Genomic DNA, 12,440 nt, shown 5'->3' on the forward strand with positions numbered 1-12,440 from the left:
ACAACAGGGCATCCTGCCGCAACCCAATATGATAAGCTATAACTATGGAGAAGGCAGCAGAAGGAAATTCGGTGAAATCTTTTGGGAACTGGGTGATTATGCAGTAGCCAGTGTCGTATAAAGACCGGGCATGTACAGGAAGTGGAAAGGGAGAAAAACAGTCTTTTAACCAAATAGAATGGTATATGCTTTACAGTGATATATCTATCTATTTGGTATGTACATATTATGTTATATAGACCCCTTTAAATCACAACTCTTGTGGTTGTTGTACGGAACACCCCCAGACCTTCTCCTTTGTCTAATATTAATAATGTCGTTCTCCACTATTTGCTCACACCTTATAAGCCTTAAGCTTTTAGATTGTTGTTTATATACCATTTATTTTCAGTATTATACTATAACTAATACCATTAAGCCGTTAACAATAGAAATCCTAAACACAACATGTCCACCCTTACGGAACACTAAACCCAAACCCCTGCCCCCCAAACCCCCCCCCCCCCCCCCCACATTAACCTTAAACAAAATACATAGTCAAAAGTAATTCAAAAAGATGACGTACTATACCATTTTTCAACACATAACCATATTAAAGTTAATATGGTTATAGATGAAATTTGCATACAACATCTCCACCCTTACGGAAAACTAAACCCAAACCCCCCCCCCCCCCTCCCTCCAACATTAACCCTAAACAAAATACACATTTTAGAAGTAACCCAAATAGATGAGGCACTATACCATTATTGTTTAACACTATACTATATTAAAAGTTAATATGGTTAAAACTGAAATTCGCATACAAACCAATAACCCTTACAAAAGAAACTCTATACCGTTTAAAAAAAATTGCAAAACACCCCATAAAAGACACATAAACCCAACATCCAACCCCAACACCCCAAACAACCCTTCATCAACACTAAACCCAATACCTTTACACACGTTAACATTTCCACCAAAGCACAACAAACCAACCCGTAGGGAAAACTAAACCCAAACCCCCACCCCAACCCCCTAAACCCTAAATCCAATACAATAACCCATTTTAATAATACAAAACCTAAACATCAACACCCCCATGCTTATTGAAAACTAAACCCAAACCCCCCCCCCAAACCAACCCGTAGGGAAAACTAAACCCAAAACCCCACCCCACCCCCCTAAACCCTAAACCCAATACAATACCCCTTTTTAATAATACAAAACGTAAACACCAACACCCCCACCCTTTTTGAAAACTAAACCCAAACCCTCCCCCACCCCTTAACCCTATACCCATTACCATTACCCTTTATAACGTGATAATATCAATCGTCATATATAGAATAGTTATTTTCTGAAGATAATTTAAATAGTATGGAATATAGATGGAATGTGTAGTATTTATATAAGATTTTCGAGATGAACATAAACTTGGGTATGACTCAAGATAGACTGACTTATGATAACCTTCGTTACACATGTTGTACAATCAGTACTCTAAACGGTAAACACTAACTGCTTAAAAATATATATTTTTTTTTTGCATGGAATAAAGAAACATGTAACTGAGGACATCATAAATTAACCATAAGAAACCATCGTTTGTTATTCTGAAGAAACAAAGTATCACAGAGAAAAACATAAAGAGGTAGGAGAACACAATGTGGATAACATCAAACACGAATGAACATAAAGTAGTACAGTTCTGAAAATGACTAAACTGCAGGATTAGTGGGGACCACCTTAAACATACCCAGCGTAGATATCGCATAGTTCTCCCCTGCAACACAAACCTCCTCTTCAGTTAGAGACAGATCAATCAAAGGATTCCCCACCGCAGCGATCTCTAACAGAATCAGTGCCACCACCGCGGCGTACCCTAAGAACAGGAAAAGGATTATTAAAAATTTAGTGTGGAATTCTATACTGGCTACCCCATAAAGTATAGTAGCTTATGCGTATGGTATAGACTAGAGCTTGATAAACAAAAATTTTATAGAGAGGCGGCCAATACCTGGATGTTCAAGTAGAACTGGTATATCTATGCGAGATATGGGGAACGGAAGGTAATTCAACTCACGAGGTCGGGAAGTTAGACAGAACCTCGATATCATGTGAGGCATCATAATCGATATCGGGTTGACGACATCTTTCACCACAGAAATAGGAGGACATGTCTGGTTCGCGTCCACCACATAGATGGCCCACATAGCTAAATCTACTATCATGCCAACCCAATGTCTGTCTTTAACCAGAATCAGAGTGTAGAGAAAATCTACTTGCGTAAACCACTGTGGCCGGTGCATGAACTGACTGCGCAGAGACATCGGAAAAGTGAAGGCGGCCTTATCTTGCATGGCTTCAAAAGCAGGATAACTGCAGATTAGATCCATAAAAAAAGTTGGAGGGATGAAGTCAGATTTTGAAGATGGATTGCTGTCACGCCTCTTTCTTATCCAACCTACAACACGATCCACAGCCTACAATATACACATAAATAAGAACGAAAACATATAGACAAAATTTATGCGAAGCAGTAAGGGTTATAACGTACCTCATACGAACAAACACCGGTACAATTGAACACATCATCCAAAGAAGCAATGGAAATGACTGACCCGAGGGATGGTGCATTTGATCTGAAGGAAAGTGCTAATACAGTTAGGTGTTTATTTCATAAATATACCATACTATATCATATGGAATATATAGTTTTCAAATGGAATAGCAATCATGAAATGTTTTCCACTTACTTTGCCGCTGCCATTATCTTCAGAAATGCCTTTCTTGCAGCTGGGGTTGGAGGAGTAAATGGGGAGAAACCACCTATAAATGTGGGTTTTTCTTGAGGACGAGGCTTTGGGTTACTTGGCTCAACCGACACCTTTTTAACCCGTTTAAGAGGTGGAGCATTATCATCCATTTGACGTGGCACTTTCTTGTTTCCCTCTTTCTTACGGACGGTGTGTGCAGGAGGAGTGTAGCGTTTGGTACTTGTATGCGTACGTCTACTGAAACGTCTGCCACCATCTGCTTGACCACCGGCTGCATCAGTGTTCCCTCGTCCAACCTATTAACATAAAGTTATCAACTCTGCAAACACACTTAACATACGAGCGGGAAAGATGCTAAAGCATTATACCTGAACTTTAGTAATTGTAACATCATCTTCATCAACATCCTCACCCTTCTTCCCAACAGCAGCCTCACCGCGATCGTCATGCACACCATCAAGACCCACTTTCTCCGTAATGACATCTGCTGATGTCTGAGGTACATCAGTTTCAGAGCCAGTGGAGGGTCGGAGTGGATCCTGGCAATGCAAAGCAAATAGAATGGAATTAATTGCAAAATAGAGTAGATATATAGATTTATGTTTGCAATATAGTATATACAACTTACTTTATCAACGCCGGCTTCTGATAGAATTTTATTAACGACGCCAGACAATGGGTCATCAATGCGGCATTCCGATGATACATTCACTTGGTCCTAGATAGATTAACCACATTTGTCAATTTAATGAGCCAATATACATTATTATAATATTAAGACAAAGCCGACATTTTGACTGCTTATCACGTTTCTACTCACTCTTACCACATCAACTCGAGATGGAGGATTGGCGGCATCAGCATTGTCAGGGGATGCGACATTTACCGAAGGCGAGGGATTCTAAATTAAAATAGTATGGAAATGTCAGTGACCAATATCAATATGAAAAGGATCTAATTGCATAAACTGCATAGAATGGTATAAAACACAACATAATTTAAAGGACAAACCTCCATGTTTATGGGGTCATGTCCAATGTGAGCATCTCCCCTATGCTCGCCCCCTGTCTCAGCTCTAAATTCGACTCTATCAGTTGAGTCGGTCTGTTTACCCGGAGATAGTCCTCCACCCCTTTCTCCTTCATCCAGATTCTGACCCAAACCAACCGAGGCGGTCCCTGTTCCTGCAACATCCTCTCCATCTCGCTATGTTGACTGGAGAATAATACAAACAAGGAATAAGATATGGAATAGTCTGGTGAGCTTATGGAATGGCATACTATATAAGAATAATTTCATTGTATTGAGATTTACAACGAACTTTGTATGGGTACCCATACCATCAGGAGCACCAGTATGTGTAGTGGGTCGATCGGGATTAACCTCTGAATTGTTGAAATCATCATTCTGACCTGGGAATGGTGACGAATGTCTCTCAGGACTGAACCCATACGTTGGTCCCATATCCGCACCTCTAAGCCGAGACTTCAGTAACTGATTGATCTTATCAAACTCCCCTGTGACCTTACTTTCCAAATGGGCAATCGCGGATGTAGCTGCTTGTAAGTCGGTTCGAAGGCCTCCCACTTCAGAATTAAAATGGCCCTTCAAACTCAGAATATAGCCCTCATACATTGCAATAACCTTCTCCTCGTATGCGTCAGCTGCACGCCTAAGTAATGTTTGGACATCAAAATGGAAACTCTCACCACCATGCGGGGCACCCGAGGGGTTAGCTGATGATTTCCCTCTCGGATCTCCAGGGTAACCACCACTCTCTACGCCACAATGATGAGCGTTATCCTTTTCAACCGGCTCGGGAACATTTTCATCACTTGACTCCGAAGTTTGTGCATGACCCTTCTTCAGTTTAACCTCATCCGCTTTCACACCACCTGACCAAGTATTATGCTCAAATGGGTAATCATCGTCAATCAAAGCAACCATGGTATCAACACTCGTATCTTCCTTATCTCCCAACCCACGATAAAGATCCTCACCCTCTTCATCTGTGCTAATCAAAGACCGTACATATGCCTGCGACACAAATATACGGTAGAGAAAGTAAGTAGTCACAGTATGGTCAAATAAAATCAAGTATAGGTACATGGAAAGGAAATAATATGATTTTAATTGACATATGGAATGACATATATATGAGATAGTCAAAAAATATTGACTAACCTGTCCCAGTTGATCAACCGTCTTGGCCGAGACAATGTTGACCACCACCTTTCTATCAACAACCCTGCTGATAATTTCTTCGCTCGACAGGGTGGAATCTGCTAGAGGATCCGCACCGCCAGTCTTAATAATGATAGAAGGACATGCAGTCACAGTAACCAATACCATCGCATGGGTAAATCCTTGAATGGCCATTGTATCCTTCACATAATTAACAGCAGATCTTGCTTTTGTACTTCTAACAGTCAGTATAAATGTCTCCCTGCCCCATGGATACTTCAGGAAAGCGTCAAGATCACCAAGAATGCTCACTATTTCGGGTCTGATTTTTGTTGTCCCACAAGTTGGACACAGAATCCCTTCCACCAATACCAACAACGAAAGCCGCAAACGGGTTAACCGATCCTTGTATTTTTTACCCTTCACAAGCCGCTCCATGATCCATCCAGGTGTGGGCTTCTCCTCCCCACGAAATAAATCATCCCATGTTGACATAGATGATTTGCCTTTACCGGACGCCTTCCCTCGCCCAATACCTTTCTCGGCGGCTTCTCCAGTTAACCCAACGCCGTCGCCACAGTTCAGTCTGGTGACCAAAGCAAAGTCTTGTATGGCATAGCGTATCGGCTTCCCAACGAAGATCCACCAAAGTTCATACTCCTTTGCAGTTAGCAACTGATGTGAGAGGCAGTAATGGAGGAACATTACTGAAAAAGTATGCAAACCCATCTGCAAAACTCTCCGGAACTGCGACTCATTCAACATTTCCAAGTCTTCTTCCTCTAGTGCACTCTTTATGATGTCAATCCACCGTAGGTTGAAGTAGTTATTAACCCGTTTCCGCCCTGATGGTTCTGAACCCGCCTCAAACATTCTCAGAGGAAGACCTAATTCGTCCATTTTGTCACTGCCAAGCATGAAAACAATACAACCCGTAAGACTAACGGAGACAGTAAATACAGTAGCTACTTACCCTACTATTCTATACACATATAGAATGCGATTCCAGCGAGTGAAATGGTCTAGTATGTGCAGAAATATGAAGTAGAAGAGTTTGCAAACTTAACAAAAATCAATTACAATTCAATATAGTCATATATTGTACAGATAATTACGGATCAAAACAAAGAAACCAAAAAAATGAAAACGAAAGACAGTGAAATGGGTTTCATAATCCTCTATCTAGTATTGATGTAACCGATTTCCGTTGCTATCTGATACTAAATATCTCTCCTTACCGAGATGGCAATAACAAACTCTATAGAATGAAAACAATACCACACATAAAAAAGGGATTCACAGTGAATGGAATAGCAAACAGCATTACTATGTTATTCATATACTATATTGCAATTGAAAATACGAAAATGGTCTAGTATGGTCAGTTTTATGAAATATCCTAAGTCCCAGAGTGAACAATTAAACCACTTTACATTCAAAATCCTATTTTCGTGTACAGATAATGACGGGTGAAAACCAAATAAACAGAAAACCGAAAGCGACCACGCAGTAATCACAGTTACAATCTTCCAAACAAAGGCACGGAATCGATTTTTGTTTCTATCTGGAATTTACTACAACGTGCAAAGACCAATAAATCGATACACTACATAGGAGAGATAGACAATTAAAGCTCTTGTATTGTTGAAAAGAACAAAGAAACGGAGAACAAGACTCAATTCCGGTCGGAGTAACTGGAAATTTTGACAAAATAGAAAAGTAAAATCGAACTCACGGGAGTACCGGATGCGATCTTGACGGAATAAGAACTGTAGAATGCCTTCCGGGTTCCGATTCGTCGGTGCGTGAAGTAATATCGCGGTGACGAGCAGTTTAAAGTCTGGCAACACACAACGTGAATTTCGGGTGGTGATGAAAGAGAAGAATAGTGTTTAGTTTACAGAGAAAGGTATGGTAAAGTAAAAAAAGATTATGTGGGGTAACGAAGCGCCACGACAGTTTAGTGAGCAGTTAATTTTTTTTAGTTAATCTTTATTTTTTGCCAGTTACTCCCGGTTAATAAGGAGGGCAATATGACAATATTTTATAAAAGGTGAGCCATATATCGGTGAGTTAAGGAAATTAGCCATCGAGTGAATTATGCGGTTATTGAACGTCATACAGCGCAATTCCCCTTGAATAAACCATATATTGACTGGACCACAAAAAAAAAAACCCTATATTGAAAAGAGTTGCCTTAGACCATCTCCAATGGTGTTTTATTTTTTACTTTTTACTTTATTTTGAAGCAAATTTTACTCTAATTGCGCTTCATTTCTTGCTTCAAAATGAAGCAATAAACAGTATTATGGCTTCAAATTTGAAGCAATACTGTTCATTGCTTCATTTTTTAAGCTGAATTTTTTAAATTATAAATTGGTCTTTAACTTTTGTTTGTTTTTATCTTTTACCGAAATAAATTATATATGAAATATTATCCCAATTTTAAAATTTTGACAATTCTATTCATCTAATTAGATATTTATATTGAAAAACATGAGAATATTCATTTTAAGAACTTTAATTCGTTTAAAAATAATGGAAGATAAATAATATCACATTTTACTTCTAAACACTTTTATTAATTATTTAAAGAAAAAATATATAAAAGATGTCTTTTTTACAAAATATGGTGTTCTGTGTTTGTTTATTTATGTTATGTAGTAATATTTTAATATGATAATGTTTGATTTATATTAAATAATAATTATGTTAGATTATTGTTAAAACAAAAAATTTGGTAAAATTACTAAATATGAAAAAAGTATAAGATGTTATTAATAATTAATGATAAAGTGGACATGGAATATACTTGGAATATTCTTTTTACAAAAAATAAACGAAGCAAACCATTAGAGAAAATATATTTTATTTTTTATTTTATTTTGAATAAAGTGCACTTTTGAAGTTGAAAATGAAGCCAACCATTGTAGATGCCCTTGATGTGTATAAAAGATCATGTATTCTCCATCTGTGTTATGTCCTTGTGAAAGATTTCGGATCAATCATCTAAGGGTCAGTTTATTGTTTTAGAAAGTTTTTACGAAATAACTGTTTACGGAAGCTTTGGTTGTGGGCATGTCGGCAGAGCAAGTTAGAGATGTTTTATTATTACTATGATTTTTTTTCGAGTATTTGAGTATGCGTATCTGTCTACCTTCCTTTTCTTCGCTCTGGCTGATATATTTTGTTTGATTTTGCTGGACACTACAGTTTAACTGAAGGAATTATATAACCTCAGAGTGAGAAAATTAGCTTGCAATTTTGTAATATTATGAAACAATATCGATGGGTATATTTATCCACAACTGCATTTACACGTGTATGTGACTAGCCTCGCAATGTAGCTCTCAAGACCCATGTGGATATGAGTCATATGACACAAAAAACAGCATGTTAAATTCCAGATTAATTTTGAGGCAAGAAGAAAACATGATTATTTTGCTATTTAACAAGTCTATGATGCAAATTTGTCGATAAAACAAATCGTTTTCCTGACCCCCAAAATTTTGATTTATGACCTAACCAACCCCTCCCCACATACAAACAAAATAATTAAAATCCGTTAATTACATCTTTCTTACGTATTATTTACAATTTTTTTTGTCATCAACATGCACAGACTCAAACTGGCTCTGCAAACCAAATTAGTAACTCTGCATCCATGCAAACGACAAAAAACGTTTGTTTTCAGACATTGCATGCTATACTATCCGTCTTTAAATTTTGCGTTCAGGATACATGAATGATCTTTGCGTGCTGAACTCTCTTGATTACATATTATTACTTGCAATCTATCTCATTCTTATTTATTATCCTAGTCTGGTTTTTAATTAAATCAATTTCTGTAATATATTCAGAAATATTAATGTTTTTTATTCTAAAAAGTATAATCATTTAATATCTACCTAAAATAAATGAAAATATTATAAAAAAGATTCTCAGACGGAAAGTTCATTTAAATTTTGAATTAATTTTGAAAAATAAAAATATCTTATTTAACGAGTGAATCCATTTTCTTTTTTACTTAAAATTTAAGCATTTATTTCTGACACATTATTAACTATTATAATGCTATTGATGATATTAGAAAAATAACACATAATAGTTTAAAGATGTTTTCATAGGATTTGTAAAGTTTTCAATACATTATTTTGTTCAGATATGTAATCATGTGTTAATATATTATTTATGTAATTGACAAACATTTTTTCTTAAGCTAATAAATTGAACAAAAAAAATATAGTAGTAAATAGCAATGAAGACTGAGAAGAGAGTAGAGACTAGAGAGTGACATAAATAGAAGGACAAAAAGTTAGACCGACCAGCAAAGGGACCATGAAGAGCGTGGGAAGGTAAGTTAGTTGGTCGTTGTTGACGTCTCCTTTCGATGCATGACGAAGGTTCCTCTTTCCTAATCTTTGACCCTGACTTCATTTTTTTTTAATTCATTATATTTCACGTAAATACAGTATTAGATGTTTTTTTTCTTTCTAAAGTTTGGTGCCGTATTAGATGTTATTTAAAGAAAATAAAGACGATTATTACACCAAAAAAAATAAAGACGAATATGGATGTCAACTTCCTTTTCTTTTCTACTACTTTCTTTCTCTTTAATCACTTTCGGTACGTAGTTCTTAAAATTATCATTATCCAGTTTTTTTTCTTTTTCTTTATCTTATTGTATTTCTCTGGTCGGAAATTCAGGGGAATTATTCTTTGCTTCCTGTGAGAAAAAGAAGTTTTCGTGTTCATATTTCGTTAGTTAAAGTTTATCTTATTCAACGTTTATTATATAATGATCGACATCTGATCTATTAAAAGAGAAGTACAAATTAAGACTAACCCTTACACTTACACAATATTTATAGCCTAATACCACTGACATAACTAGATGAACATATTTTGAATAATCTTTATCTTTTCCAAAATTAATGAAGTAATAATTACTCTTAATTATATAATTATATGCTTTCCATGTCTTTTTCAAAATTAATAAAACATTTCTTAAATGAAATTCACAACCAATTCAATATAAATCTTTTAACTTATTTATGTCATATTAATATTATAAACATTAATAAATATCAATAATATACACAAAATATTTTTGTAACAATATAAGTTGTATTTTGTCTCATTCTCCTCCACAATTCACGTTACTCTTCTTTTTTTCTGAAAAAATTCTTCTTCTTACCAATATAAATATATAACATGCACCATTATAATTATTTACAAACTTACCATGTATATAAAATAATTTATTAGACATTTTCATAAATTTTTGATCCACAAAAAAACAAAATAAAACATTTGTATAGATGCACGGACCATATTCTAAAAATGGTGGTAATACAAATGACGGTTTACAAGATAAAATAACATTAAAAAATATAAACTATAAAATTATTATGCTTATAAATGTTATTAAATAATCATTTAACACATGTAAAACTTTAAAATACATATTATCACTTAGATAAAATAAATATTTACTTACAAAAATAAAAGCAAACATCCGCAAAGTCGTGGTTTAAATGTACACAAATTTAAACTCATTTATAATTTCTTATCAGTTACATCAAATTTATATTTTTATTTTATTTTCTTACAAATTTAAATCTTAATTTGTATATGTTTCAAATTTGATAGAAGTTTGACAATCATTTTATTTTCTTACAAATATTATAGCTAATGTTTAATTTATAAATAGCATGCTAATTCACAATTGTCTATTTTCGTACTTTTTATTTAAAAAATTTGTTCGCTATATATCTTAGACATGAATCTTATTATATAAATGTTAGATTTGTTTATATAACCTAATATCGGTGATACATTTTACGCTAAAATGCTAAAATATAAAATTAAGTACAAATATAACATTTAAATTTACAAATAAGACTACATTAACAAATATATCATTAAATACAAACACAAATTAAATACGCGCGAACATCAAGGTCTAGTATTATCTAAAAGTGGTTTCGGAAAAATTGTGCCGACTCATTATTACTAGTATTTTTATTTTGAAACCATACATTATAACTGCGTTCGTAAGCAATTAATCTGGTGGTGCACCAAAAAAGTAAGCAATTAGTCTGGAGAATCTTTCGAGTATATATTAGTTCTGACTAATGTATTTTTCTGTCCAAGATTCCTTTCAAGCACTCTTTAGAACTAGTACTAAAACACACGTATCTCGAATATTACTTTCATATCTCAATATTTGTTTTTATCATGGGTTATTGACAAAAACCGATACATATCACCTGTATAGTCTAAGAACAACCTCATCGAAAAACTACTCAATGCTAAATGTCTTTTTTTGTAAATTATACTCAATGCTAAATGTCTTTCAAATAAATAAAAACAATTATACTTAAAATGGATGGGTCTCTTACATGTCAAAATATCTCAAAATATCACATTTGATACTTTTTAAAAATATATCTTAAATTAATTTTCTAGCTTATTATCCGAAGTTCATACCTTTGCAATAAGATATCTCAAATTAACATTTTCTAGCTTATTAGAAGTTGATAGTTTTACTGGTAAAACTTTCTATCTTAAAAGTAAAATTGTCAGGTTTAAATCTTAGTAACTATGGAAAAAATAGCAACCGGTACTTATCTCTACTCCAAAAAATTATAAATTTTGGTCCAAATTTTTTTGCAATAAAACAAATTGTTCCAGTCCGGTACATCTACGATATTTTTATTTTAACTTGTACTGGATAAAATCTTTTATATGTTATAAAAATACTTAGTGTATAGGTAACTGCGCAAGCTGTAGAACGAAAACTTTGATTTCTTAACCAATAAAATCATTACTGTTCGTATCAAGACAATGTTTCTTTTTGGTTAAATGCATTGTTTATGTATTTTTCTTGTTAAGAATTTAATATTTGGTTAATATATGTACCGAAGTTCTTATATGAAAAAAAAAACTAAATGGCGCATTATCCGAACAAGATTACTCGTAGCAAAGTCAAAGTTTATAACGATGTATCTTTCACTGCTATGCCAAAATAAATAAAATATTCATTTGGACTTTTATGCTGATAAAAAAATATCAAAGGAATCCGTTAATTTAAAAGCACTTCGGCTATTTTAGATAATCTTTTACCGCCATCTGCTGTGAAAAAAGTTATCCCTGGTCCCTGGTAGGGACGTAGGGGCCAAGGACGTAGGGTCTTATTGATTTCGCTGTGGGGACGAAAATCTCATGTTGTTGTCCAAGTTGGGTGAATCTCATTCAATAACGTTTATTCTAGTTAATATTACTGTTACAATATATATCTACTGTCTAGCTAGGGACTAGCTTTGTAGTTTGTTTACGTATTTAAACCTCACTGTTTCCAAAATTAACGAAATCTTTTATCACAGCAGCAACAAGTCTATACTATCGCTTGTGTTGTTTTTGATCTGAAAAACGATCAAATAAAACTGTAGGATTATGCGTATCTCTTACCGTTTCGAACTATGTTCATAT

General features: G+C 34.5%; 1 protein-coding gene across 1 annotated transcript; it reads right to left on the minus strand.

Annotated features, from left to right (window-relative positions):
• Nucleotides 1-1,703: 1,703 nt before the first annotated feature.
• On the minus strand, nt 1,704-5,846 carry LOC106373029. Its single transcript, XM_013813263.1, has 10 exons — nt 4,947-5,846; nt 4,077-4,799; nt 3,774-3,968; nt 3,589-3,663; nt 3,391-3,480; nt 3,131-3,301; nt 2,742-3,058; nt 2,543-2,627; nt 2,003-2,468; nt 1,704-1,867 (listed from the first exon to the last, which is right to left on the minus strand). Exons 1-10 carry the CDS (start codon nt 5,844-5,846, stop codon nt 1,704-1,706), a joined length of 3,186 nt encoding a protein of 1,061 aa, XP_013668717.1.
• Between the last annotated feature and the right edge of the window lie 6,594 nt (nt 5,847-12,440).

The sequence above is a fragment of the Brassica napus genome, chromosome C1 (assembly GCF_020379485.1).
Source record: "Brassica napus cultivar Da-Ae chromosome C1, Da-Ae, whole genome shotgun sequence".
Classification (NCBI taxonomy): Eukaryota; Viridiplantae; Streptophyta; class Magnoliopsida; order Brassicales; family Brassicaceae; genus Brassica; species Brassica napus.

Excerpts from the sequence above, each read along its gene's own strand:
- LOC106373029 (XM_013813263.1), bottom strand. The coding sequence starts at position 5,846 with ATGGACGAATTAGGTCTTCCTCTGAGAATGTTTGAGGCGGGTTCAGAA. Across the intron at positions 2,469-2,542 it reads CCGGTGTTTGTTCGTATGAG|GCTGTGGATCGTGTTGTAGG; the intron begins GTACGTTATAAC and ends TGTATATTGTAG. Across the intron at positions 1,868-2,002 it reads AGTTCTACTTGAACATCCAG|GGTACGCCGCGGTGGTGGCA; the intron begins GTATTGGCCGCC and ends TCCTGTTCTTAG.